This window comes from Pyricularia oryzae, chromosome 1 (genome assembly GCF_000002495.2).
Source record: "Pyricularia oryzae 70-15 chromosome 1, whole genome shotgun sequence".
NCBI lineage: Eukaryota > Fungi > Ascomycota > Sordariomycetes > Magnaporthales > Pyriculariaceae > Pyricularia > Pyricularia oryzae.
This window is the reverse complement of record NC_017844.1, coordinates 6,203,016-6,229,339: the sequence shown is the minus strand read 5'-3', so window position 1 is coordinate 6,229,339 and position 26,324 is coordinate 6,203,016. Positions and strand designations below refer to the sequence as shown.

Sequence of the window (26,324 nt, the reverse complement as noted above, 5' to 3'; positions counted from 1 at the left end):
AGGCGTGTTTTTTGTTGGGTCTGAAACCTTTTTTGCTCGACTCTGGGTCACAAGTTTCTTTTCCTTGAAGCCTCAGCCCTAAGCTTGCGAACAAGATCTTTCAAACCCTCCATTGCTTCATTAAACTAGTGGTGGGCCGGCTTTCGCACTCTCGGCCTGCCTGAGGTCAATGGCAAGTCGAAATGCTGTTGCGTCATCATGTCTTGGCATGATAGTTGACAGCCTGACACTGGGATTAGCTAGTGTACCTACCTAGGTAGGTACGTGAGCTTAGTTCAATCGTACAGGAGTGAACAAGAAGCTTTGGCCATATGGTCCTTTTAGCCTCATTTGGAGACTGGTGAAATGCCTGCAGGACCAATTACCAGTAGCAAGTCCCACGCTTTCGGTCAAGGCCAGATATTGGATTGGCCTAAATGAATCAATTCCGGAAGTCGCTGCAGAGAATGGCAAAATAAGTTACGGTATGTAATGACATTAAAAATTCCTCCATACTGAGAACAACTATAAATAGCCCTGGATAGTGCGTGAATTACAAAGCTTGCGCAAAATCCATCGCGTCCCAAAAGTTACCTGGCCCGCGTTGACAGCCGCATGTCGAACACCGAGTATCCATCTCAACCGTTGAAGGCAACGCTCTTGCTCTTCTTGCCGGCATTCTTCTTGTCGAGGTTAATGTTGCTGTCCAACTTCTTCTTCTCCTCCTCAAGCTTGGCCGCCCGCTTCTTTTTGTCTTCGGCGTTCTCAGTCTTTACCTGGGCCAGCTCGGCCTGGAGCTCCTCGACCTCGAGCTGCAGCTTCAGGACCTTGTTCTTGGTCTTACCCACCTCCAGCTCCTCCTTTTCCTCGCCGGTAGCTTTGGCGATGGCGGGGTTGAAGCCCTCCACCTCAGCCTTCTCGGCCGTGGTGCGGGCGTCCTTGATGATCTGGAGGTCAGCCGGATCGATGCTTGCGATCTTGGCCTCGTCGATCTGGAAAGAAGAGCGTGTAAGTACTGTGTTTTGGTTCATGAAAGAAGACGAGGGTTTTTTTTTCATGAGAATATGGGGGAAGCCCATACCGGGAACTTCTTCTTCACCTCGGCCAAGGCGTCGCCACCGACGCCGTCCGAGACCTGGAACTGGGAGTAGGGCTCCTTCTTGAGGATACCAGCGCGCTTGTCCAGCTGCTGGCTGGTAGGGAGGGCCACGGCAGCGGTGGCGAGGGCGAGAATGAGGGTCTTGGAGAAGAACATTTTTGTTGTTGTTTGGGACGTTAGATTTTGTTTATTTCGAAAAGATCGTTTGAAGTTGGAGGGAATAAAGGCTTGTAGTAAAGGAGCGGCTAGCACTTTTTAACTCAGCTCAGCTGGATGAAAGAATGTGAAGAAGATGAAAAGATTGTGATACAAAATGAGTGATTGGCAAGCGAGGGAAGCAAAGTATAAAGTTGCGAGGATATCGGATCAGTTTATATAGTTTGTTCGAAAGGATTGCCTTTTCAAGTAGAAATACTATTATATCGGTTATTGAGTTTACACCACGTAGAAGTATCCTCCTCCATTTCCATGTAATTTCTGTCTCATCCTGACTCATGGAATGCCTGGCCCAACTCTTCTAGGCCATAGTCTAAACAAAATATGAAGCCTGCGGTCTATACTCAAGGATACTCTTGCGATGGATGAAGTCTAGATTCCCACCAGCGCGGGACTATCCATCACAGCGGGTCCCGTTTACCTCAAGCTCAAACAAGCGAGGTCAGAGATGAGACGAACTAGGGTTAGGATTTTGAGATAGTAGCTATGCGCATCAATGTAACTCCATACACTTTCTGATGCGACCTACGGAAAGATTCGCGAGAATCCTTGGTGACATTAGTCAATGTCACATTATTAGAAACACGTTAAGCATATCAGAAGTTGAGTGCTTCCAGGATCATGGCAATCTTCAAAGCTTGTCTCCAAACTAGCAACCATCTTTTTCATGAAGGAGACCTGTGGATACATTTACTTTTTGATGTTTGAATCAAACGGATCTGGGGGACAGGCTACGTGGCTTTGATCACGAGCATTCCTTTCAAAGATCGGGCCCCGGTAAGAACAATTTTTTTGCGAATACACGGTGTCGATTCGTGAAAACGATATCGTGTCCACAAAAAAAAAAAAAAAAAAAAAAAATAGTCCGCTAGGAATAACGCTTCAGCGCAGAGTTCCTGCCTACCTAACGTATGCTGTAATCCAACGATTCGGCGACTACCAATTACCCCGTCGGGTATGGTAGGTACAGTTAACTTCGAGGCTAACTATTGCGTGAAGAAATACTCGGCGAAGAAGAAAGTAAAAAAACAAAAGAAAGGAAAAACCCACGAAAATACGAGATGTCGTCCCATGTTGTAAGGACTACTATGATAACAATGTCATTATAAACGAATAACATCAGACCAAACCCAACAAACTGGAGCAATCATGGGGGTGGATCAAGTTCTCGCGGGATTGACGCCAGCATCTGATGCCAAGAAGACGGACGGCGTTAATCTGAGATCTTTCCCTGCAGAGCATTGGAAAGGCCGCAAGGCGTAGACTGCACCCACCCACTCACCGAATTGAGCCGCCGGCCCAGCCCATGTTCCTGCATCAGAAATCGCTACCCTTTCACGATTAAGTTAAATTTTCAGTACCAACCTGTAGCGATTCAGCCAGCCACGGCTTCGGAATCGACTTTTCGAGCACATGACAACTTCAGCACATTGCAGTAGTGCAACATGCGGGCTAAAGAATGGGGGTGGCCGCGATAAAGTCGACCCCGAAGTTTCGCTGCAGTTTCCTCTTGTGGCATCCCAAAGCCATCGTGGCCATGCAAGTCGCCCGTTGGCACCTTCCATTGTTTCGCCGAGGCCTGAGGCGCCCTCGATTTTGTGCCTGGAGCTGGGCAAGCGCTCGTGATGCACGTGTGATCACGCGGGCGGCTCCTCTCCAGCGCCTACTGCGGTGCATTGCGGCGTTGTGGTATGGGTGCGATGCACCCAACCGGGCTCCACTGGGCTACTAGTCTAGGTACACTAGACCTGGTGAATGCCCAATCGACTGCCCCCGTCCCAATCCATATATACTCTTTGAAAGGTTGTCGTTAAACTGACGGTATCTACAGATATTGAAAATTCTTCCACGGTCACAGTTTTACCTGGTCAGCTTGGCTATTAGTCAAGATTGAGATTTTGCGGCTGGCGGACACAAATATCTGCCTTTTGTACCTAGACCTTCACTGCAATTCTCGTTGACGGTTCCTTCTCAGACACGGAGTTACACAATCGAAATAAGCGCCCAGTTTTTGGAGCCGCCGCACTCGGCGTTCTGCAGCCGGGTCGTCCCTGAACAAGCGCCCGCGCCTCTGGGTACCGGACGAAAAAGGTCATGAAATGATATTCTCATTGGTCGACAGGAAATGCACCAAGTCCACAGCCTGACACAATAGATCTCATATCTTCATGCTGGTTGGCGCGCGCCAGCCAGTTATTTGACGACTGTCTAAAATTACATCACGACCCTGCCGCTGTCATTGGCTGCTGCTACCCTCCTTCTTGGCCCTGTATGCGCTGGCGTGGACACTGCAACGCTCCCAGCTGGCTAAAGTGGCCTTGACAGAATCAGGGGCCCACTTCTCACCTGTCGTTTTGCACAATATTGAATCCCATTTGATCCATCGCAGCGGAATATTTGCTCTTTGCTCTGATATACGCGCCAATCCAAGACGCCTAAAATGGACCCAAATTACCATATCCAGTACATTATATCCTCCATTGGGCAGTTCACCCCTGGTGGCCACACACATTCACGCATACACGGGCACTTTCTTACTATTGGTACCTTTTTCTCTCTTTCTCCCTCACACCACCTCGGGAAACTTGGCAGTTGTCATCGAGGTTTTTGCCTGGGCAAATGCTACCCTCTACCCATCCCATAAGACTATATTGGTCCCCCCTTGCCCTACCGTCAGCACTGCCTGGCTTGCTCCCTCGGCGTTCCTACCTATTCTCTTCTCCACGCGTCCTGCGCCATTACAAGAATAGCCTGCTTCGTAGAGCGAAGCGACTGATCCCTCCTTTTCTTTCATTTACTTGCTCCACTTTGGTTTTCCTTTCCAGCGGCGCAGAGCGTCGCATTCAGAATCTCACCACCGCAGCGCGGCCTTCCATTTACAACCTAGCATGCATTCTTTCAGCTAAAGGATTTTTATTTACCCCCACCCACTACTTTCCGGTCGAGATCAGAACAGAGGGGTGGGCCTGCCTAACCTAACATAGCCTGCCCAGCCTCACTCAACATGATGCTCTCGTCATCCACATATCAACAGCCCCCGTCACCTTCGCATGGTCGAAGGGGCGGGAGGCACCTTAATACTATAATGGAAGAGGAGCACGAGGAAACATCGCCCATTGTTCGTCAAAAGCGCAGTGTTCACAACCAAAACATCAGTGGCAACCGAGGCCAGAACATGAAGATCCAGGCCTGGCTTGGGCCTATCGGTGACCACTTTCCCACGCCACGCGGTGTGAACTTCATGGTTGCTCCGAACCTGCCTTCTTCACCTTCGTCAGCGTCGGCCGAGGAGAGCAGCACGCCCACCTCGTCTTCTTCGCACTCATATGATGATGTCTTCAATCGAAGAGACAGCGCAATGACCGATGCCACCGTGTTTGATGATTTATACGACGTGTCGGATGAGGAAATCGAACGACAAGGATCACTAAGGAGTACCGAAAGCCTTGTGCGTCGGAAGAGCTCACGCCGTAAGTCGATTACCAGGCCGTCATCCGCAAACTCAACCCGGAAGTCACTTCCCAAACTTGTTATCCCCGGATCTCAGCCTTTTGCAAAACCGGAGCAGCCGAAAATGAGGAAGGCTTCTCCTATCAATCCGACGCCAACCTCTATTCTGCAAATGTCGCCTGCCATCATCTCATACATGCAAGCACAGCAAGCTGTCGCCATCCCAACCATCTCAGCTCCACCTTCGCTTGATGGTAGCTCCCTTGATGGTAGCCTAACCTCGGATCAAATGGCTCAGCTATCGGCACCGCCGACTCCCGTGATCGGGGGTCAGGATGAGCCCAACAACGACTGGTCCGGTGTCCACCTCCAGCCTGGAGCTCTGGCCACCCTGGCCTCAATCTCTGGAAACAGCTCTGACGCTGGCGAGCTTCATGGAGAGCCCGACCAGCCCATCGAAGTTCCAGAGTCCCCACAGGAGATGTCAGAGATGCGCCAACTTCAGCAGTCATCTCGATTTCTCATCAATCTGAGGAGAGCTTCGGCTCCGCAGTCTCCAGCTGGCGCTTCTCTTGCCGGTCTTACCAGGCTGGATATACCCTCTCCGGGTGGCTTCTTCTCCGACCTTTCCCCTAGGAGTAGACACACTTGGACTTGGCCAGTAGCTCAGGAACCAGAGGAGGCCGCGCCGCCGACATCCACGACGGCTGAGCAATTTTACAAGGCTCCATGGAACACCGACCGCACTCCCCCTGCAAGAGCCTTGCACATGGCTGCTGGTGACTTTTCCGACTCTCCAGTTGAGCAGGTGGTGGAGATGCCCTTCAAGGGCCCTGTCGAGGACGACCTTCCCACCGCTGTGCGCATCCAGCAGACCCCCGTGACGGCCGTGCGAATCACCGAGTCTGGTACCGATACGTCGGTGACTCTCAACAATGAGGAGACGGCTTACTCACCTGTCAAGGAAGTTTTGGAGCAGTTTTACCCAAAAGAGGAAGAGCCGGGACTGTCTCAGGTTGATCGCACCGAGAGGTGGCTTATGGCTCAAAGGGCTTACCTCAAGCCCATCGACTCCATCCCCGAGGTTGACGGTGAGGAGCAGGAGGAGCAAATTAGTGACGATAAATCCGACGCAGAAGAGATCAAGCCTGCTGTCCCTCGTAAGGATACTATCTATATCAAAAAGATCAAGGCCGTGGCTGCTGCCAAGCAGGATGAGGCCAAAGACGAAGATACAGCACCTCAAAAGAAGACGGTTCGCTTCTCCGAGTTTGTCAAGTCATCGGCAATCCCCAAATCACTGCCATCAAAGCTTGCCCGCCAAGAATCCGCCTACTACCGCGCCTTCACAGACTACACTGTCCGCGCTCAACAGAAGGACGCCTTTATCAGCCGCATGCCGCGCTTTGAGGCTCTTCAAGCGCAGCGTGTCTCCCTGAGCGAGTCTCACCGTAACCAACTTCTCGGCAAGTACCAACTCTCTGTCGTGCCACTTTCGGCCAAGAAGCGCATGAGCACCAATGTCGTTCGCGGTGACGACGTCGTTACGGTCGATCCCGAAAAGCTGCGAGCCGACATGGAAAGCGAGGCTATGGCACAGTCCAGCACGGCGGTATGGAATGTCGCAGCGACCAAGATGCTTAATGGTGGTCGCCTGATCGCGGCGCCGGTGCACAAGCGGCTAGCACGCCTCTCACGTATGCAGGGCACCAACGGGGCTGATCGTGCCCGTATTCTCGACCTGGGCGGCCAAACTACGTGCGACTGGGCCTGGCACGCGGCACTGCAGTATCCCAACACCAAAATATACACCGTGACGACCAAGTCCGCGCGCCAACTCTCCAACTGCAACGTGCGTGGGCCGCCCAACCACCGCCAGGTAGCCGTGGAACGTCTTACACGACTGCCGTTCGCAAATGATCATTTCGACCTCATCTCAGCAAGGGAGTTGCACTCGATGCTGCGTCGGGACGGCGAGAACGGCGAGGATGAGTGGGAATCCTGCCTGCGTGAGTGCATGCGGGTCCTCAAGCCCGGCGGTTTCCTCGAATTCAGCATCATGGACGCTGAGATAGTCAACGCTGGACCCCTCGGCAACGCCAAGGCAGTCGAGTTCAGCTTCGCGCTCAAGCGGCTCGGCTATGATCCCAACCCGTCCCAGATGTTCTTGGGTCGGCTCTCCCGCGCGGGCTTTAAGGATGCCCGGCGCGCCTGGACTTGCATGCCCATGGGACCCAAGCCGGCCGCCGCCGTACCCGTAGCGCGCGATTCGGCAGGCTTCCCAGTTCCGACCCTGCAGATGGAGGCGTTTGTGAGCGGCTCGAGCGATGACGTGGCAGCAGTCACAGGTATCGCAGCCAGCTGGTCATGGGAGCGGTGGCTGCTCCGAGCCGAGGTTGAGTCGGCTTCAGGCGATCTCAGGCTGTGCGACATTGTCGACGGCCCAGGAGTGACTGGGAAGAGCCTCGAGGGAGTCCACGCCGTCATCGAGGAGGGACGTCAGGCTGGCTCGTGCTGGCGAGTGCTAAGGGGCTACGCACGCAAGCCGAGGCCGGACCTGGGCTTCATCAACATGTGTCTGGGTTCGCCCGTCAAGCAGTAATGGTGAACGTATGATATAAAAGTGTAACTTCTTTTTTTTTGTCTCCTGGCCTACTCACACAACCGCTTTGATTTTTTTTTCTCTTACGCCGAGCGTTTTTACGTTCAGGCCTGCTGAGATACCCCTTGTCATTGATTCGATTTATGCGAAACATGAAGTATGCGCTTTGGTGGCGCTTTGCATTGGCATGCATGCCTTAGTTTCCCTTGCTTTTTATCTCGTAATGGTCCCATACTGACATCTCATTGGCTGAGATCCTTTTTTGTGTTGAATCTTCATGTTCCTTTCTCATAAATTTTGGCCACATCGGCGAAGAGGGCATTTTGGCAGTATTACATCTATATGAATGTGGATTGGACAGGATATCATGAGCCATGATATCAATAAACATAATACGAACAGAAGCACAACGAATCCTTGATAGCTGGCCTTCAGGTGTAACGTAGGTGTCAAAAGACTTATCTTAATATATGCATCAACCTATCACCGCAGCTGCCAGACCTTATTGTGGCCACAATGTGACTACTTGCACTTCATACAAGTGAAATCAGAGCAAGAAAAATGTGTTGGCATTTCAGTTCACTCTACATATGGGACAAAAACTAGATCCCAGGCTGTCTCGCATCGCGAGGACATATCACGGGCTTTTGGTGATTTCCTTAGGAGCTCGAAAATCTACGGGAGCATTGTGGCGTTCTAGAGTAAGTAGTATGTAGAAAATGAAGGAATAGTGTTGGGTAGGATAAATTTGGGATTGGGGATGATGGGCTGGATAGGTCAACCAAGAATTGAAGACTACTATGTCTAGGATCGTCACTCCATCTGAGACTCTCTTGCCAGAGCCAATCACAATGTGCGATAAATGGCGCCAGGTCGCGATCTGACCAGACTAGAACAACCTTAGTCTGGGTAGCGAAGGAGGGCGGTATGTATCCTGGAAGAATTGTCCATCTCACGACGGACGACTATTTACGGCTTGGTTATGAAGCAGAAAAAAAAACATTTTGGGCGAGTTGAAAATATGTAATGCGCATAAAAGAGCGTACACAACATATATATACTAATCTGAATCATAACCAAACTCGCAAATCCTGACAAGGGCGGTTACATCATTGACCATAATGTATTTAGCTGGCTTCTTTTTAGGTGTGGGGGTTTGGACGTGCGACCTTTCTGGTCTTTATCCATTGGATCGGTAGAGGGAGGGAATAATAAGCGATACACGAAAGGGAGATACGCCGTCGTACGTAGTATGCATATGCAGATGAGCGCATCGGTACCAGCGTTTTGCGCTCGTGACGTGATAGGTTGCAAAAAGGTGTGTAGGTTGAGTGACTATACAAGTTACACGGGGAGAGAATAGGAAAATAAAAAAAAAGAAAGGGCAGATGACGGAGAGAAAGGACAAAAAAAAACCAGAGGCTTTAATCCACACACAAAAAGAATGTGCATATGTCTGCTTGCCTTGCACCCCCCCCCCCCCCCCCCGCGTTGTGTGGCTGGAGCGCGAAATGAACATACAAATCCAGGTTTGGATGCAGCTCTTGGAGGCGGAACAGATGCTTACTGGTTGGCGGGCCGTGTGTGAAGAGAGTAAAGCAAACAGAAACAACGGCCAAACGTGCTTGCAAAAGCCGGCATTCCCGGGTTTGGTCTTGTGCTATGCTTTCCGCTGCTCGGCGGAACACCCTACCAAGACGCCAACGGGATCAGCGCCCCACGGGGTTACAGTTGATACTACATCACGGTTGTTAGGTTTTCCGCCTTTTCTGGTGTGTGTCTGTGTTGCGTTTGTGTGTGTGTTCTCGGCCGGTGCTTTGCTTTTTTGGCCGATCATCGCCCGCCTGCCTTGTGATGTCTTGACTCAAGCCATGGTAGCTTAAAAAACCGAGAGCAGGACAAGACAGGGGCTTGTGAAAGGAAAAGGAGCAGGTAATCTATAACGATTGTTGTTGCCGCCCGAGTATATCGGTATTTTTGCACCTTGGATTTCCCCGAAAGTTACTGTACATATATAATGTGGCTGGCTCCTTGGCTACGTACCTACCTACCTACCTAGGCAATGTCCCGCCCTGTCGCAATACCTGTCTGCCAGTCTGGGCAACCCTTTTCCCAGGGAGTGTACCTACACAGGAAAACGTACATAGTACGCTGGGAATACTACTGTACCGTACCTTGCCCGTTAGTCGTCATTGCCACGTTGTATACATAGTACTCGCCTCGAGCAGCCAGCTCGGCTCCCGCCAAAAAAGTCTCCTCACTCCACTCCACGACGTCAGTGAGTAATGTGTTCCCCGTCGGTACGGTAGAATTTCGAGAGAATGTTCAACGGCCATTTCGAAGTCTGGGTTCCCATGCCCATGTGCCTAATGCAACTCAACCTGAATCGCGTCAGGTCGTACAGGTGGGCTTTGCCTGGCCAGAGCTTTGTGCGTCGGCTGCTTTTAAGCGATTTAGCGTGCAGGCTTAGCTTGGTGGATCTGGGTGCTCTGTGACCAGCTAGGGCACCCACGACCTGTACCAACGTACTTCGTAGCGAGCAAGGTTCGCAGCTGAAAAAGGGTGGTGAGCTGACAAGTTACGTAGTACCTACCATGAAGATTTCCTCTCGACCCAAAACTGTCTAGTGTTAATATCATGTTTTATTCGCCCTATCCTATTTGGGGTGTTGCAGATGAGAAAGAAAATTACCGGTGTGGATAAGCACTGCGTAACCGACAGCAGCGCGACGTCGCATAAGCGGACTTGAGCATTCACAATATGAGATATGCACCTAATACTTAACATACCTTGGGTACCTTAGATAAGCCCAGCGAGACCCTTTCTCTCCTTAATTCGCAGCCCGCCTGTCTACCTGCCCACCCCTCCGTTCGTCTATCCAAAGTTGAGATTATCTGGTGATAATATCCGATATTGTCGACTCGACTTTTGCCGTGGGCCTCGGTCCCTGCACGCACTTAATACAGAGCTGGTTATTGGTCGATGAGGGCAACGGCTTTCCAGGGATGTGTTCATCGAATAATAAGGCGAGGCAGTTGGGGGTTACCTGGGACGGTGCGTGCATGGATGGGCAGGGCAAGGCAGGGTAATTGGGCGAACGATCATCGCCCGCCCCTGTCACCTGGAAACCCGTCAGTCAGCTGTTGCATTTCGACACAGACAAGAGAGGCAGATGATTTGGATACTGTATAGAGAGGCATTAAATTCATGCTTAAGAGCATACGAAGTACCTACTCAAATGAGGCGCAGTCCGTAGTAGGTGGCAGCAGCATGCAAGGCAGAGAGAGAGAGAGAGAGAGAGAGAGAGAGAGAGAGAGAGAGAGAGAGAGAGAGATAAGGGAGAGATCGTCTAGTTCTAGAGGGGTGGACAGAAATAAGCGCAACCAACATTTTGCATGCCATCCCTTGCAAGGCCATCACAACATACGTGGGCAGTAGGCACGAGTACCATGCAGAGAACGGTAAGTTTTCAAGGCGCTGCAGTATAGATAAAGTACGAAGTACTACTTACAAAGCGGGTAGCAGCTCGCGGTAGAAAACTGTAATCACCGGACGCGGTCAGTGGGCACGTTGATGGGTTGGAAGGGAGGGGTAGGGTTGCATCGGGGAAAAGATTGTCGAGAGGGCTGCTGGATATCATAGTATGTAATTATCGATCCCCAAAGAATTCACAAAGTAGGAAGGACAGACACGACAGGAAAGGAGTTAAAACCAAAGAACGAGCATCAAAAGTCCTTAAGGGTCAAAAACAGATAATCCAGACCATTATCACCAAAAGCAGGTGAGTGAATAAGCCGACGGTGTGGTAGCCCGCATGCCGGAACTGCCTCTCTCGGGGTGTTTTTTTTTTTTCTCCTTTTTTTGTGATGGGTTTAGATGGGCGCAACGCAGCAAGCATGGTTGCAGGTGCGGTGCGGGTACTGCGCAGTGCAGTGCAGTGCGTCGTTCAACGGTCAAGACGGCACAGACCTCGGCATGGATTGACGTGAGTTGACAAGGATGGTATGGAAGACGCGGGTGGAAAGGACGGGGCGGGCGGTAAATGATAGACGATAAACAGTGGGGGTAGGTCCAACTCTTGATCCATGGTATCCATGGTTATTGCTTTGTTTCTTGGGACGAATTGGGGTCCGCGTGCCGCCCGCTTGCTTTTACCCGACGCTTTCAGGTCGATCCAGGTGGTGGATTGTCAAGGCTGATTGACTTGACACCTAATTAGGTGGTGATTGATACCAGAATCAATTGACCGACTGGGGGGCTGTAGACTCGCAAAGGTTACTACTGTACCGTACCGTAGCACTGACTGTCTCGCCTGGAAACTTTGATGATGGTCGTTCCACATGGCCTATAGCATCATGTCACCACCCTCAGGTATTTTCGGCCGTCTATGCCGTCAGCTCGAAACGTTCATTTCCGTAAACTCCTCGAAGAACCGTCAGGGTGTCTTTGCAAGAAGGGAATATGCGGTATGCTGGGTTATAGCTAACAAACTATAATACTTGCCTCGCCTGAGAACAAGCAAAGGAGTCATAGGAGAGACCATTTTCTGAGATGCTCGCTTATGCGGAATTGCGCGGATGAAGGTTCCTCCAGTGTGTTTTAAGTGCCTTAGGTAGGTTAGTTGGGTAAGATTGACTATTGGTGGTTGGTTCCCCCCTCCCCTCAAAGTACGGTGGAAATGCAATGTGAATAGTCTCTAATAAGACACCCTTGCTGACCTCGCTCGCATCGAGTACCTCAGCTAGCCTAGGTAGGTAGGTAAACAGACGAGCTAGATTTAAAACTAGAACTAATAGATCGTACCTCGCGTGCAGCATCTTTCATATGGGGCTTTGGGATTACTACTGGTCTGGAACTGGAAACGTACAAATGCACGATGCACCCTGAGGCGCACCTCACCTCACCTGGCAACGACCTGGGCTCTCAGCTGTCCACGCACGTCGTGGTAGCATAGCATTCATGTGTGGAGGAGGCAGGCGAAACCCAAGCCAAGCACGCACACCCAATTCCCAAAGCCTCAGAAGGCCAAAGAAGCAGACCCCGGCCAACCTTGAACCTTCCTCCCGGCGGCTGTGGTTCGGGGTCCCACCCTTCTTCTTCTTGCCTTTGAGCTTGGGTGGTATTGCTTTGTGCGTGGGTTGAAAGCAGTAATCTCCACGCCATGCCTACTGGATGGGAAGCAAGCTTCCCCACTTCCCCAATCTCGACTTGCCCCGGCGCGGCCCTTGTTCGGCGCTGAATCAAATGGGTGGTTCCCCAATACTTTTGGACACCCGCCCCCAAAATTTAGTACGCTCTTCCATGTGTTAGGCGATGTTTCTGTTCACAATGAATGAACCTTTTTTTTTTTTTTTTTTTTTTTGGAGCTGCTCCATTGCTTGGGCCCTGGAAAGTTGGTTGACGGGGAATTAATTCTTTTGTGCCTGGCAGGGCAGCGAACCGAGGGAAGATTTCAGTAGGTAATCTACCAGGTTGATGACTTGCTTGCAACGTCCTTTTTTTCCCTTCAGTTTTTGTTTTTGTTTCCCCCCTCTTCTGATGTTCCAGAAGTTTATGGCTTTTTTATTGTCATTTCTACAATATTTTCTTTTCTTTTTTGGGGGGGTTTTCAGCTTGCGCACAAGTTCCTTATGCCCCAAGCCCAGTAAAGTGCGCAACAGCATCACAAGAGAAGCCACCAGCACAAGAGCCTGTTTGCCCCCCTACTGCTACTGCAGTAACTACTGCCTCTTCCGACTCGGGCCATGAGCATGACTGTCTGCTGGTGACTGGAATCGGCGACAAAGTGCTGATCCTACGGCGGAACCAGTTTACCGTTCCCACCACGCGAAGAGCCGGACCAGACCGTAACCTCACTAGTCTGGTCTTTCTTACATATCACAGCCCACCGCCTCTGCAATGAATAACGCACCGCCGTATGCTTTGTTGATGTATGGAAGCAGAAAAAACCCAGTATCGGCGGTTGGCAGGCGGCAGCCGACTATTTTAACCTGGTACGCTCTTCACTGTCTACGCCGAACCTTGGGACAGATATAGAAGAGATTGGCGTGGAGAATGAAATTTAGCATTGCAAAAGAAGCACGCAAGCAGTCGAGCAAATAGGGATACCAAGGGACCTGTTGAGAAACTCCCAAAATTTTATCATTTCATTCAGCCAGAGAACAAGAACTAGGCAGAGGAGTCAGACAGATCGAGAGGGAGAAATTGGGGGAAAAGAAGGGAAACAAGTTCGCGATTGACAGGCTCAATCGGAGCGTGAATTTACAGACCAACAAAACTCAACAGGTTGTGTCAAACAACAAACACCAAGAGATCAGACAAGACGGTTGTCTGCAAGTTCGGCAGTCAAACTCATTGCTGCAGGCCAAGAAAAGACCAGAAGAAAAAGAGATAAAAAGGAGAGAGGGGAAAGGGGTGGAGGAAAAAACGGACGACGGGATCGACAGCCGAATCAGGATTCGCCCGACCGTCGATCTTGCGGCACGGCAGTTCCGGGTCCCGTCCTTGCCGCCCCCCAGCCCCGACCGGCCATGGAGGCCGTGGGCATGTCGACGATGCCGGCCGGCTTGGATTATAACAATTCTGTTCGATCTTCCACATATGACCCAGCAGTAGAGCCCACGATCCGTGCTCTTCTCGAACAGCAAGTCGAAATCCAGGCCAAGCTTGCCGCCCTGCTTCCTAGAAAATATGGCCCCAATATTCGCCTCGAGCTTCAAATGTTGCGCCACAAGCGCCGCGCCCTGCTCTCGTACGCTGAGGAGCATCGTATGTAGCCTCATTCCATTTACTGACGTTAGGGGTCATAATGCATCCCGCATACCTGCGTCTACTTTGTGTTACTCTCCGACATGCCCCTCCCCGTCACTCTTCGTCACGTCTGTGCCCGATTCTGGTGTTGCACCTGTACTAATACGGTCTTTGACAGATCTCCCCGGGGGAGTTTCGACTTTGTCCGAGATTGAGGAGGCTAGGGTCCTGCAATATCAATGCGAATGTCTTGAAAGTGCATGCATAGACCAAGGTAAGCATGGATTTGTACAGGAACCTGGCGTCGTGGCGGCCTCGGTGCATCTAACTGGAATAACGAACAATTGAATCGCAGGCGTGGACATTCAGGACCCCAACTTTGTCGCGACGCTGAAGCGCACTCTAGAAGCCGATGCTCCTGAGGGTTACTCTGCTTGGCTGGACAAGAATCTCTCATATTATGACCCAATAGCCCGGCTCTGGAGGCTGAGGGACAGCATGGCCTCGACCCACAGACTAGGGGACGAAACACAACACTCCTATAAGTGCCCCAATGAGCGGTGCTTGCATTACATATATGGCTTCCCGGCCCAGGACGACCGAGACCACCACGCCAAAGAACATATTCCCCCGGTCAAACGAGATTCGGCACTGTCTGTTGGCGAAAACTTATCCTTTTTCACCGACCCATCACACCAAAGACCATCGCTATCATTCCAAGGGTTTCCGCCCAAGCAAGTTTCGCCTGCCTATTTGCCCCCTCCTGGAAGTGCAGCTGCGCTTCAGCTGGCACCCATCGGTGCCGATTCGAGAAGCACTGCTGCGAGAGACCACAGAGAACCCATGCGGTTATTCTCAGCTGCCCCTGAGTATTTTGGCCAGACCAGACCGTCGGACGAGGCCGAGGTTGACCCTCTTCTTCCTCCACTCAAGAGAAGTCGCGTTGGGCCATCGCGATTAGAGTCCATAGAGGAGCTGAGACTGAACCGCGAAGTAGACCTCTGCTTGCGTTGTAGGGTCCTGCAAATACCAGTAAGTATTTCCGACTAGTGCTTTCACTGGCTTTCTCCTGCCTTTCCGTCAAAACCAGATCTGTCCATGTCAGCTGATATGTATCCCTCTCCCAAGTGCGACGCACATAACCCTTGTACTTCTTGCCCTGATCAGGCGAGTCCTGGTGATAAAGATTTCTGGAAGTCTCTTGGTTGTTTCAGAGGATCCTTGCCATCATTGGCCGAAATCTTGCTTCCCCGTGAGTATCTCTCATTCCAGGCCATATAAAGCTGGGATTTCGTGTAGAAAATGCTAACAATCTTTGTGCTTGCTACCCGGACAGCATCTCTTTCTCCTAGACAAATACATACGCCCATGGCGTCGCCCCTTGCGCCGAGGAGGAACATGAACGAATTCCTGGAGCGAACCTATGCAATACCGCCAGATATTGATAGGATGGTGAGGTCCAACCTAGACTTTGAAGACGGTTTCTGGTGGACGGAAGACCTTGCCAGCATGATGACACCGAGCCCTCATGCGGCTACTTTTATAAGAGAACCTGTTGAGAGGGCACCGCCAATACTAGCAGTGCTAGCGGGGAGCTGGAACATGAAAGGGACTGCTTACAACTTCTGGCAGCTCTTGAAGATGAGCGGGCTAATATCAGACTCAAGAGACGCCGAGTCATTAGAATTTCCTGTGTTGTACCGCGCAAAGTTACTCCTTCGCGAGGTTCTGCTATACGACCTTCAACAGACAGAGCCATCCATACACGCCGAAGTCATAAGTCCTCTATCACAGCCGACATTCGACGATGTTGACTACTATGGACGTTATAGACTAGTGCTCAGCTGCCTTTCACAGTCTCTGCAGGCATTTGAAGACGCCACGATGCGAAAGCGAGTGCCAGATCACAAGAACTGGCTCGCGGTGTTTTTCTCCCTGTGCATACTAAGCGTGGTAAGGACGATTTTGCTGGACACGACAAACACATTCGCTGGGCAACTGCCAAGCCTACAACAGGGTGCGAGCCCTGGCGCCACGCCAAGGTCGGCTTCAATGCATGGCGTGTACAAGGCATTGGTGACAATGTTCACACGTTCGACGCCTATGGTTCTGGATGACATGGCCGCTGGCGCAATCGAGTTGGCCGAAGAGGACCAAGATATATTCAATACTGTCAATCTGATTATCCGGCGCAGCACATGGGCAGAGCGTGGGATGCAGTCGACAAGAGATTACTTGATGCTTTTGGGGAGCGGCGAACACGAGGGTGCTTCTTACCACGGTTTCTTACGGCAGAGGTCACCTAGCCAGACAGGACATTTTGCCGCTCTTGTCCCCGTGATGCAGACAGGGGAAGAGCCGCGACCCCAGCCGCCTCAGATGAGATCGTTTGGCGAGGCGTGGACGCCAAGTGCCTCCATGTTCCCTGACAAGGATTCAAGGGAACCTTTTGGACCCGGGGGACCACCGACGGGCGGGGGCGTCATGTCGTCCCCTCGGGAGGGAGAATCAGGCTATGTCAGACGACATACAATCGGGCCAAGCAGTCCTACCTTCTCACGAACGAGCAGTGGTGGTACCGGCAGAGGTTTGACCTCTCCAATCCCAGCGACTCGAATGAAACCATCGTATCAGCGACCGCCACTGCGGAGGGTGTATTGCTCCAAGTGCAACGAGTATCCAGAAGGCTTCAGGGGTGAGCACGAACTTCGACGCCATACAGATGCCAAGCATGCTGCTCTGGTCAAGAGATGGGTTTGTACCGAACCCATCAACAACAACACTATGATAGCACCGCAGCCCATCGTTCCCCTATCCAAGTGCAAGGCTTGCGTTACCCAGAAAAGGTATGGCGCATACTACAACGCCGCCGCCCATCTGCGTAGAGCGCATTTCAACCCCCATCGTGGCGGCAAGGCAAGCGGGGACTGGCCCACCATGGCCATCCTGAAGGACTGGATGCGCGAGGTCCGCCAGTCGGTTGATGTACAGGATCCGATTGACTCTTCGGACGGCGAGGAAGAAGTTGACTACAAAGCTCCTACAGCCGAGTTCAGCTCCCCTCACTCGACCAACCGTCGTTCACCGGTTCCTGATGTGCCTAGGCTGGCTCCAGCTCCAGCTTCGGCACCAGCACCAGCACCAGCACCGGCCTCGGCGGCACCAGCACCAGGACCAATCCCGTCGTCAGGGCCTGCAACTGCATCGTCTGCATTACACCCCCCTCCACCCCCACCGATGCCACGTCCAGTGCAATCCCCAGGATCTCACATAGCGCCGGCGCATCATCAGAGCCGTCCGGCCATGATGATGACGCCGGCATTGGAAATACCGCCGAACAACCCTGGGGGCATGATCTTCCGAACCAACAGTCCCGGCCCAAGCCCTGTTTCCATGTATAACCACCACACGTTGCCGACCACCAGGCTTACGGACGATCCGCAAGGGGGCTTGCAGGCGACAAACCGCAATCGCTGCCCTCACCCAGAGTGCCGACGGGTTTTTAAAGACCTTGCCGCACATATGCTCACACACATGGAGGAGCGGCCGGAAAAATGCCCCATCGAATCGTGCGAGTATCACATCAAGGGCTTCGCGCGTAAATACGATAAAAATCGGCATGCGCTTACGCACTATAAGGGCACTATGGTGTGTCCGTTTTGTGCGGGTGCGGGAACGGCATACGAAAAGGCTTTCAACCGGGCCGATGTATTCAAGCGGCACCTCACGGCCGTGCACAATGTGGAGCAGACACCGCCGAACAGCAGGAAGCTCGTCGTCAGCGTGACGAGAGACGTGGCGGCAACGGGCGCGAGGTGCTCAATCTGCCAGAGCCACTTTGCCACCGCTCAGGAGTTTTACGAGCACCTGGACGACTGCGTTCTCAATGTAATCGTGCCTACTACAACGCCCAAGAGCGCAGGCACAGTTGGAAGCGGCTGCGGCAGTGCGAGTAGCGTCGGCAGCGCGATAACAAACCAGCAGCAACAGCAACAACAGAACGCACCAGGTAGTCTGGTAAGGAAAGATTCCGGACCATTGACGACGCCAAGTTCGGCCACTACTATGCCGCCCACGAGAGCAGGCAGGGAGGAGCCTGGGACAAGGTCTGATAATAGGGGAGATGCCTCAGGGCAGGCTGGCGGTGGCCGGTCTTCTGAGAAGATCGAGCCTAGACAGGAATCTGCAGTGTCAATGCCCGAGAGGATGGAGGTTGATCCTTGATTGGCGGGGAGCCCGCTTGATTATTGAAATGGCGACTTTTGTGACTTTTTTTATTTTTATTTTTATTTTCTTTTTACCATACACAATGATCTATGGCATGGCGTCTGGTGAAGCATGTTGCGTTTTGGGATATGCCCATTTATTACTTATGTGTTCATATTCGGCTTTCACTATACTGCAAATTATCTGGACGGACTGGGTCGGGCTGACTATTCATACTATACACATCTAATTACAAAGGTATTGAATGGAGTATGGGGCTCGATTCTGAGGATTCACACATTGCTGCATTCTCTTGAGACATACATCAAGGCTTTCTTTTCGGTATATACAAAACAAAAATATTTTAGGAATTGTGTGGCATTGAAATACAATATTGCTACACGAATCCGCCTTTACCCTGGATCACCAATCAAATACACCTCTGGTCTGTTTCCAAAACCCAAGGTTAGTCTTGGATCGTCCGAGACTTGTTTTTAGATAGATCGGATGCGCTGGAAACCGGCCAACCCGGCTCTTGTTGTAACCTGTTCGTCCACCGAGGCGTGGGGCGAAAAAGCTCGGCTTGGCGTCTGAAACGGCGCTCCCCGCCTCTCATGTGTCTTCTGGACGTTGGCTCAGCCGGGTCAAGGTACCTACCGTACTTGCCCACTGACGTACTTGGGTGTTTATAATAGGACTATAGCTAGCCGGGCGCCGGCGTATTTGCTTCTTGATCTTTTGCTCCAATCAGATGGAATGCTCTATCCCGACTTGTTTTCTGGCACGGCATGTGAAGAAAGCCGCGGCTTCAGGTGGCAAGGCAGAGAGGTCGGGTCAATCAAGAAAATGTAAAAACGGAAAAGGGCGATTGAGCTTTTTTTTTCGCTTGGTAAGTCAAGAAAATTAATGATTTATTGAGGGTCATACAAAAAAAGCTTCCGCTATCGTGAGGCAACTACAAACGCATGTTGAATGTCATCGCGTGTCATATAAAGAAAACAGGTGTAAAAAAGTGATAAAAAATAAAGCCCCCCACCTTTAGTCTTCGATGATTTCCCCTTTTATGTGAATACCAGCCAGATTCCCCAATCCCCCTCAAGAATGCTCTGATGATGAATCGGATCCTGCCAAGGAATGAGCATTGTGCTGACTAAAAACTCGACCTGCGCCGCTCCCCTAGGAAGGAAAAAACCAAGCAAGATATACAAGCCGTTGTAGCATGGTCCCGGCCGATCCTCATTAAAAAAGGTATGGTCTAAAATGCTGCTTGTGCTGGCCAAGGTATTCCTGAAAAAAAAAGTTGGAGTCGTAAAATGAAGCCGCTTGAGGCACAAAAAGATGGGAATACTGATCGGATCGAGATGGCTTGGGGAATCACTCCTCCTGTGCCCATCGTCTTTCGCGCAAAGGCATCTCCCTACCCTCTTTGACGCGCGATCCATCCTGCTCTGCCCTCCAAGCCCAGTACTCGCCCAGCCTCGTCTCAGCATATGAAGCGTAGTCAAAGTCGATAGTGGAGATGGTTGCCTGGATGAGCGCCCAAATGCCCCAATAGAAGCCTGGCAGGCCACGGTAAACATCTACCTCAGCAAAAAGGTCCTCGGCGGCGTCTTCATGGTCATCCTCGTCACCACCCCCGTTGCCAAAGTACACCCGAATGTACTCCCTTATGAATTCGCGTCGCTGTGCCCTGGTTGGCAGCACCGAGAAGTCGCAGTCAAAACCGCCCCACTCGGCAAAGTGGTTGGCTAGATCAAAGGCGGCAGGGGACGGGGTTGCGTATTCGTAGTCGATAAAGGTCACCGATACATCGGCGGAGTTGGCGGCGGCAGGGCTCTTTGCGGTCGCGGCAGGCTTCGGTAGGACTATGACATTACCCGAGAGTAGGTCGCAGTGTGCAAAGACCAAGCCGTCGTGGCCCAAACCCGGACGCTGGCCAAACTCAGCCACTACCCTGTCAAGCTCCTTTTGTAAGCTGGTCTGGCGTTCGCGCTGGGCGCTTGTCTCGGTCGGCAGGGCCAAAATCCATTTTTGCATGACGGTCCAGACGTTGGGCTGCAACTTTCCAGGGACCATCTCGTCGATGCGGGTTTGACCGCCGTTTGTGGTACTTTGAGCTTGCTGCTGCTTCTTAGGCATGGGCAAGCAAGGTATAGTGCTGTGCCACTGTGCAAGACGGCGGGCGACGGCCCTGTATATTTCTGGGCGGCGCAAATCCTGGGGCGCCGTCACGCGCCCGCGAATGAAGCGATAGAGCATGCCATTTTCGAAAAGCGCCAGCAGCTCTGGGGCCAGGCGGTGCCTTGACAACAGCTCGTGGTTCTGCGCCTCGCGGTTGCGGTCGATTATGAGGTCGGTGCCGTTGCCGTAGGCGCGCAGCAGGATGGCCTCGCGGTCGCGGGCGTCGTCTTGGGACTCGCCAGGGAGAGGCTCGGCGTGCCGTGGGCGGGCCTGCAGCAGGGTGTTGGTGATGCCGTCCGTGAAGCGACGGAAGTCAATCTCAGAGCCCCAGTCCGGGCGAAGCTTTTGGATCAGGGCGGTGGCAGAGGCATTGCTTGTTTCAGCATCGTCACCGCGGTATCGTAGGTTGAGAAAGAGGATTTTGTGGTTCTCTGACTGGGCCGGGCCAATAGCGGGGTCTTTGGGGATGGCATTGTTGTTGCATTGATTGTTGGCCGTGGTTGTGTGGTGGCCGTTAGCCTCGACAACGGCCGACTTGGCCATGATGATCAGAAGTTGAAGAAAGCCGCAACGGCGGCGAGAATAGGGTTCGAGAGCGGAGAAGGAAGGTTTTCAGTGGGTATGCGCGGCGACGTGGGGAAGCTGTGGTAAAGCTAGGTATGGTAGCTCAGTACGCAACTCTGTTGGATTACAACTCGGCCCCGTCTTTGGATTTCACGTTTCGATTTTGTTTTCCGTCCTTTTTTTCCAGCTCGCTGGAGTAGGTAGGTAGGTAGGTAGAAGTCGTGGGATTAAGGTAAAATGGGGTTTGTGCGTGGCGTTTTTGCCCAGACTCGATGAATGTTGGGAGACTTGACGTCTATGGGCGGGAACAGTTGAGAGAGAGTCTTGATTGGGTCGACTTGGTGGGCGAAGACAAGCATTCATCCGGATGGATGGATAGGAATGGAAGGGAGGGGATCAATTAACACGTGAAAGTGCAACCGGATTCCACTCCGTCTGATAAGGCGGTGGCTCAATTGTACAGCAGTAGGCAATTGTCTACCTAGCTTAATTCGCCGATGTATGTGCTTTACATGAGGCTCATCTTCTTCTTATACTGACGGCTACTATATCTAGTTATACTGAATCGGAAGCCAGCGAGGCGTTGATCACGCGGACAGTTGCCTGCCCAGGCCACTAAAAAGAACCACCGATCTTGTGCAACGCAGCGCTGTCATCTAAATTGAAGGCTGCACAGATGACGCCTTAAGGGACACCTTACCGGGCTAACACTATGTTGTCGGCATCCGTGCCAGCACACACCGAACTCTGCAATATCGAAGGAAGGCGCAGGGCGCTAGCTCCAACGGTCTGTGCAAGCGGCACTTTTGCAGATGCGAGTACGGGGGCTTGGAAATATGCTTTATTACTGCTGGTGTTGCTTGGTATGTAATTCTGCCTACAACAACTGACGGCGACCACGTAGTACCGGATCTGAGCCTGAATTGTTTGCTTCTTTCAGCATTCTTCTGTCTAGAACATTTTCTGGTGGCGACGACCCCTTAATTATTCTAGGCGGTGATTTCCGCTAAGCCAAGACTCGGGAGTTCCAGACCCCGCAGTAGTAATGACGCAGCCCACTGAGTGGGGGTCCTCGAACAGGGGTGAGCTCTACGAAATGCAAAGGAGCTGAGCTGAGCTCGACTTTTGCATGTGCTTGTCCAAAACACTACCACAGTACGAAGTACAATCGATTTCAGGCGGTGAAGCGCCAGACGCAACTAAGCTGCACGCTCAATCGTCGCAACTTCCCAAAGTGCAATCAGCACTTGGAGTGCAAATGCACACAAGGCCATACATCGATGGCATGAGTACCTTGGCTTTTCTTCCCTTGCCAACGGGTACCAACCTCAGGTACCAACCTTAACTGCCTACCTTACCCAGGTACTCACAGTAAGTTCGCCCGCGCATGCGAGTCGATAGATAATGCGATCAAACAAAGACCCATCTTATTTCTACTGCCTGTAGACCCTTAAACTGAAATGGATGGAATTTGACGCAGGTCTTGTTCTTTTATAGGCCTAGGCGCGCCTCGATGCATGCCAAGGCCCATCTTTTGTCTGCGACAGTAATTTCTTTTTTTGTTGGGATCCGCTTGATTGCCTGGGAAGCGGGACTGGCCAGTCGGACAAGGAATTAGTTCTTCACCGCACTGGATCAGCACCAACCCAGACACCTGGCATCGGAACAGACAGGCACTACCTACCTTAGCTAGTCCCGTAAGGTAGTTCCATAGGACGCCATGTCCCTGCCAGTTCTCCCCAACCCCTCCAACTTCCTCGGCGTCGCTCTTGTCATCAACCGAACACGAGACGGTTCCAAGATAGTCTTCCACTATCCGCCGCACGTGAATACGTCGCCTCGCTGCGATCATACGGCGGCGGCTGAAGGTGATTCAGGCGAGCACACGGAACACACCCATGGTTGGGCCTATGATTATGATGAGGGCGGCGACCTGGCCGATAGGGAGACCCCCGAGCCTTCCGGGCTAGAGACGGGAGCATCATCCTCGGGCCAACAGTACATGTCCAGGAACCAGGACGAGCACATCATCACCGAGACCGGTACCCAGATTGTGCCGTGGGAGCATGTTGCTGGATTTCCGACTAAGGATCTTGAGAGCATCTTGACTCCCAGCAAGGCTTATCACAAAAAGCTCTTTCAGATATCTTTGGACCCGATATACTGTGTATCGTATCCAATACACGTACCCGAAAATGGCATTTGGAAAAAGAAGAAGAAGAAGAAGGACCAAGAGCCCAAGAGGAAGGGCAGTATCATATCGGCGGGAGGCATCATGGTATCTGCCACTGATGAGGATGGCAACGAGCTCCCTCCCCTTAACCCGGACCATATCCGGCCGGTAATAGATACGACCAGGCTCTCGCCACATGCTCAGGACGGCAGCGGTTTGGACACAGCTAAAAATGGTGACAAGGAAGAGGAGGAGCAGCAGGATGACAAGGTCAGCTCAATGACCATGTTCAACCTAGTCTTCTTTCTCAACCCCAAAAAGAGCGAGGTCAACGAGCTCATCGACACTATGCATACACACATTATCCGAAAGGTGAACAAGGCATACAATTACTGCCAGCAACGCAACGACTTTGTCTGGAAGGAGTCCAAAAAGATTCTTGCGCTGAAAGATAAGGCCCGGGAAGAAAGACGCAAGATGTCCTCCCTTTGGGACGAGATCTTACGCACATCGTCCCTGGCTGCTTCCATGCAGGATGTCTATGATAATATCAGCCAAAACAAGATTGCAGTCTTACAACTCGAGACGCAAGACGGTATGGTAACACACTCGGTCCAGGTCCCCATGCCCTTCCACATTGCAGATCTTCCCCAGCAAGGCGACCCGGATGCCACAGGCATCTGGTTGACGACGGCAAATTCTTTTGTGCGCGATGACGTTGATGCCGCGGATCTTGGCTTTCTTGACAAGGACTTTGCTTTGCTGCTCATGGATGATGAAAAGAAGATTGTTTCCGAGTTACAATCTGATCCGGATGAGTCGACCTTGGCCATGATAGAGTACATGAGACACTCCAAGCCGACGCTATCGTAAGTTCTCCTGCTTCAAGAGGCTGAGTCTAATTATATCTAAGCCCTGCCAACTGCGTTCAGACATATGATTCGTCCTTACTAATCGTGCGGACTATCGCAATTTGTAGCTTCCAGCAAGTCGCCATCCAGTCTAAGGTGCTAAACCTGGCCCAGGTCCGCCGCTTCGCGCATCATTTTATCTTCTGGCGCCGCGCCATCGCCATCCCTCCATTGCATGCGCGGGACGTTTATATCCTCTCTCCCAACTGCGATCTCTCTAAGCTGCCCAGCGCTAGCTTGGACTTCAGCCGCGCCTTTCCACACTGCCCACCACTGCCCAACATCTTGACTGACCTGTCGGCTGCGCCGCGCCCGTACAAGTTCTTTTGCCCAAATAAGACGATCCGTGCAGAGTACATGCGAATTCTGGCCTGGCTAATGCGTGGCGGCTGGGTCACACAGCTCTGTACCTTTGCCTACGTCGTGGTCTGGCCCGAGATCATCTATGAGGTTGAGCACGCCCTCGAGGCTGAGGAGTTGACTAGAGCCAAATCGAGTCAAACAGCGGCGGCTGCTGCTGCTACCTCGGTGCCAGTCGAGCATGACAAAGACAAACTGGAAAAGGAAAAAAACCGCAAAACATCCACGGCGTCCATTGCCGATGGGACCGAGGACGGGGCCGATGATGAGGTTGGCAGCGGCAGCACATTGCTTTCAAGAACAACTACGGCAGCCTCACAGCAGTCCGACATGTCCGTTGCATCCCCGACCTCCGCACAGTCACCATCGGTAGCATCGCTCGCTGCCTCTTCAGAAAAGCCCCCGAAGCCCCCGCCAACGGCAGCGCAGCAGGCAGCGGAAAAGGCACGTTTAGGTAGGCTGGCGGACCGGCAGGCGCGCGAGCTGGCTGAAAAAGCCAGCGCCCATGCGCGGCGCCCACAGCCGGAGCAAACGCAGAATCCGAGCGCCAACAACGCGCCGCACCTCATGCACTTACAGCCCCATATTATCCTCGACGCCCGGACTGCAACCGGCAAAGAGAGTCTATACCTGAGTGCCATCGAGCGCAGGTTACGACAAAAGACCACTGCTGCTGGCAGCAATGGCAATCTAGCAGCCACGCTCGAGGTCCCCAGCGGAGGTGGTGGCGGCAGTACCGGCCATCACCACAGCAGCAAGGGAAAAGGCACAGCCCACAAGAGTCACCCTGAGGACGACGATGAGTTCCGCGACAGGGTTGCGGACGCGTGGCCAGTGTTCTGCAAGTACTTCAACGGGCACTGCGCGCTCGAGAGGATCGCGCTGCAAGAAGAGAAGAAGAGGAGAGAGGTTTGGAACTTGTTGATCGCCATGAATGAGTATCTCATATGTGTCAGGCACTGGTGATGGGGTGTGATTAGCCCTTGCTGGGCAGCGGCTTTCCAAAAACAAATTGGCATGTTTGCTCTTGTATTTGCGACAAGAGACGGCGGGGGTCGGACTGCAAGCACAGCAGCTTCGACGTACCCCTGGAAATGTTCCTTGCGTCCGATGCCTGCCATTCGAATTTAAGCTTTCTGTTCATCGGTCTGTACTTTGGTCTACTAGTAGGGCTGTGACGATCTGACAGGGTCGAGCCCGCATGCAGCTTGCATCATACACTCATCACTGAGCGTATCGTGCAGAACATGTGACACAAGTCACTGACTTGTTTTGCAAAGACGGCACCATATATATACGAGGTTCAAGGAGAAGTCAGCCTTGCAGCTCATGCTTCTCTTGGGTGTAGGGCCTAGAGCCAAGGAAAAGAGAATGCAGACACTAACCCCGTTGGAAGTATCCCCAGCTCGAACCCTCGTATAACTTTCGGTTCCTCCGGTTTGGGAAGCAAAAGTGGGAACCATGGCGGGAATAGTGTTCATGCAGTAAATACCACCTCGCTTCCGCGCCTGTTACCAACCATTGGGGATGCGCCCAAGAGGGCCCTCGACTCCTCGAGCATGTTCGGCCACCCGCCGCCGAGTCAGTGACCCAACGAAAATTTCAAAATTTTTCTTTCAATAATAACAGAGTTTTCGTCGAACACACCCACGGTGAGCGAACCATAAACAATGAAGTTTGGGGGGTGGGGGTTGGGTTTAACGGTAGCTCTCAATGCGGCAACAAAACCGTCTGTACTTTTGACTGGCAGAAAATCTCTCCCCACCTGCCAATGCACCCTTGTTTATCTGATGATCAGATTGTATATTTGTTCCTGCTCTCCCCTTCCTTGCC

At 52.2% G+C, this 26,324-nt stretch overlaps 7 protein-coding genes across 7 annotated transcripts; 3 read left to right on the top strand and 4 right to left on the bottom strand.

Moving 5' to 3' along the window:
* Window positions 1-580: 580 nt before the first annotated feature.
* MGG_05716 (uncharacterized protein) lies at window positions 581-1,384 on the bottom strand. The gene is made up of 2 exons (XM_003710569.1): window positions 1,061-1,384; window positions 581-971 (listed from the first exon to the last, which is right to left on the bottom strand). The coding sequence occupies exons 1-2, from the start codon at window positions 1,232-1,234 to the stop codon at window positions 618-620; spliced, it is 528 nt and encodes a 175-aa protein (XP_003710617.1). The 5' UTR covers window positions 1,235-1,384; the 3' UTR covers window positions 581-617.
* Window positions 1,385-2,572: 1,188 nt separating this feature from the next.
* Window positions 2,573-2,917, bottom strand: MGG_16450 (uncharacterized protein; the record flags this gene model as incomplete). Its single annotated transcript, XM_003710568.1, has 2 exons — window positions 2,660-2,917; window positions 2,573-2,606 (listed from the first exon to the last, which is right to left on the bottom strand). The coding sequence occupies exons 1-2, from the start codon at window positions 2,857-2,859 to the stop codon at window positions 2,573-2,575; spliced, it is 234 nt and encodes a 77-aa protein (XP_003710616.1). The 5' UTR covers window positions 2,860-2,917.
* Window positions 2,918-3,815: 898 nt separating this feature from the next.
* On the top strand, window positions 3,816-7,837 carry MGG_05715 (verprolin). Its single transcript, XM_003710567.1, has one exon. It carries the CDS (start codon window positions 4,299-4,301, stop codon window positions 7,344-7,346), a length of 3,048 nt encoding a protein of 1,015 aa, XP_003710615.1. The 5' UTR covers window positions 3,816-4,298; the 3' UTR covers window positions 7,347-7,837.
* Window positions 7,838-12,042: 4,205 nt separating this feature from the next.
* On the bottom strand, window positions 12,043-12,509 carry MGG_16449 (uncharacterized protein; the record flags this gene model as incomplete). The annotated part of the gene is made up of 4 exons (XM_003710566.1): window positions 12,043-12,087; window positions 12,150-12,195; window positions 12,246-12,273; window positions 12,347-12,509. The coding sequence occupies 4 exons, from the start codon at window positions 12,507-12,509 to the stop codon at window positions 12,043-12,045; spliced, it is 282 nt and encodes a 93-aa protein (XP_003710614.1).
* Window positions 12,510-12,742: 233 nt separating this feature from the next.
* Window positions 12,743-18,425, top strand: MGG_05714 (uncharacterized protein). The gene is made up of 5 exons (XM_003710565.1): window positions 12,743-14,114; window positions 14,275-14,370; window positions 14,452-15,128; window positions 15,225-15,348; window positions 15,433-18,425. Exons 1-5 carry the CDS (start codon window positions 13,877-13,879, stop codon window positions 18,318-18,320), a joined length of 4,023 nt encoding a protein of 1,340 aa, XP_003710613.1. The 5' UTR covers window positions 12,743-13,876; the 3' UTR covers window positions 18,321-18,425.
* Window positions 18,426-19,185: 760 nt separating this feature from the next.
* Window positions 19,186-21,405, bottom strand: MGG_05713 (ethanolamine kinase). Its single transcript, XM_003710564.1, has one exon. The coding sequence runs from the start codon at window positions 21,024-21,026 to the stop codon at window positions 19,677-19,679; it is 1,350 nt and encodes a 449-aa protein (XP_003710612.1). The 5' UTR covers window positions 21,027-21,405; the 3' UTR covers window positions 19,186-19,676.
* Window positions 21,406-22,767: 1,362 nt separating this feature from the next.
* On the top strand, window positions 22,768-25,457 carry MGG_05712 (uncharacterized protein; the record flags this gene model as incomplete). Its single annotated transcript, XM_003710563.1, has 2 exons — window positions 22,768-24,089; window positions 24,200-25,457. 2 exons carry the CDS (start codon window positions 22,768-22,770, stop codon window positions 25,455-25,457), a joined length of 2,580 nt encoding a protein of 859 aa, XP_003710611.1.
* Between the last annotated feature and the right edge of the window lie 867 nt (window positions 25,458-26,324).

Excerpts from the sequence above, each read along its gene's own strand:
- MGG_05716 (XM_003710569.1), bottom strand. The coding sequence starts at position 1,234 with ATGTTCTTCTCCAAGACCCTCATTCTCGCCCTCGCCACCGCTGCCGTG. Across the intron at positions 972-1,060 it reads AGGTGAAGAAGAAGTTCCCG|ATCGACGAGGCCAAGATCGC; the intron begins GTATGGGCTTCC and ends TCTTCTTTCCAG.
- MGG_05715 (XM_003710567.1), top strand. The coding sequence starts at position 4,299 with ATGATGCTCTCGTCATCCACATATCAACAGCCCCCGTCACCTTCGCAT.
- MGG_05714 (XM_003710565.1), top strand. The coding sequence starts at position 13,877 with ATGGAGGCCGTGGGCATGTCGACGATGCCGGCCGGCTTGGATTATAAC. Across the intron at positions 14,115-14,274 it reads CTCGTACGCTGAGGAGCATC|ATCTCCCCGGGGGAGTTTCG; the intron begins GTATGTAGCCTC and ends GGTCTTTGACAG. Across the intron at positions 15,349-15,432 it reads GGCCGAAATCTTGCTTCCCC|CATCTCTTTCTCCTAGACAA; the intron begins GTGAGTATCTCT and ends CTACCCGGACAG.
- MGG_05713 (XM_003710564.1), bottom strand. The coding sequence starts at position 21,026 with ATGGCCAAGTCGGCCGTTGTCGAGGCTAACGGCCACCACACAACCACG.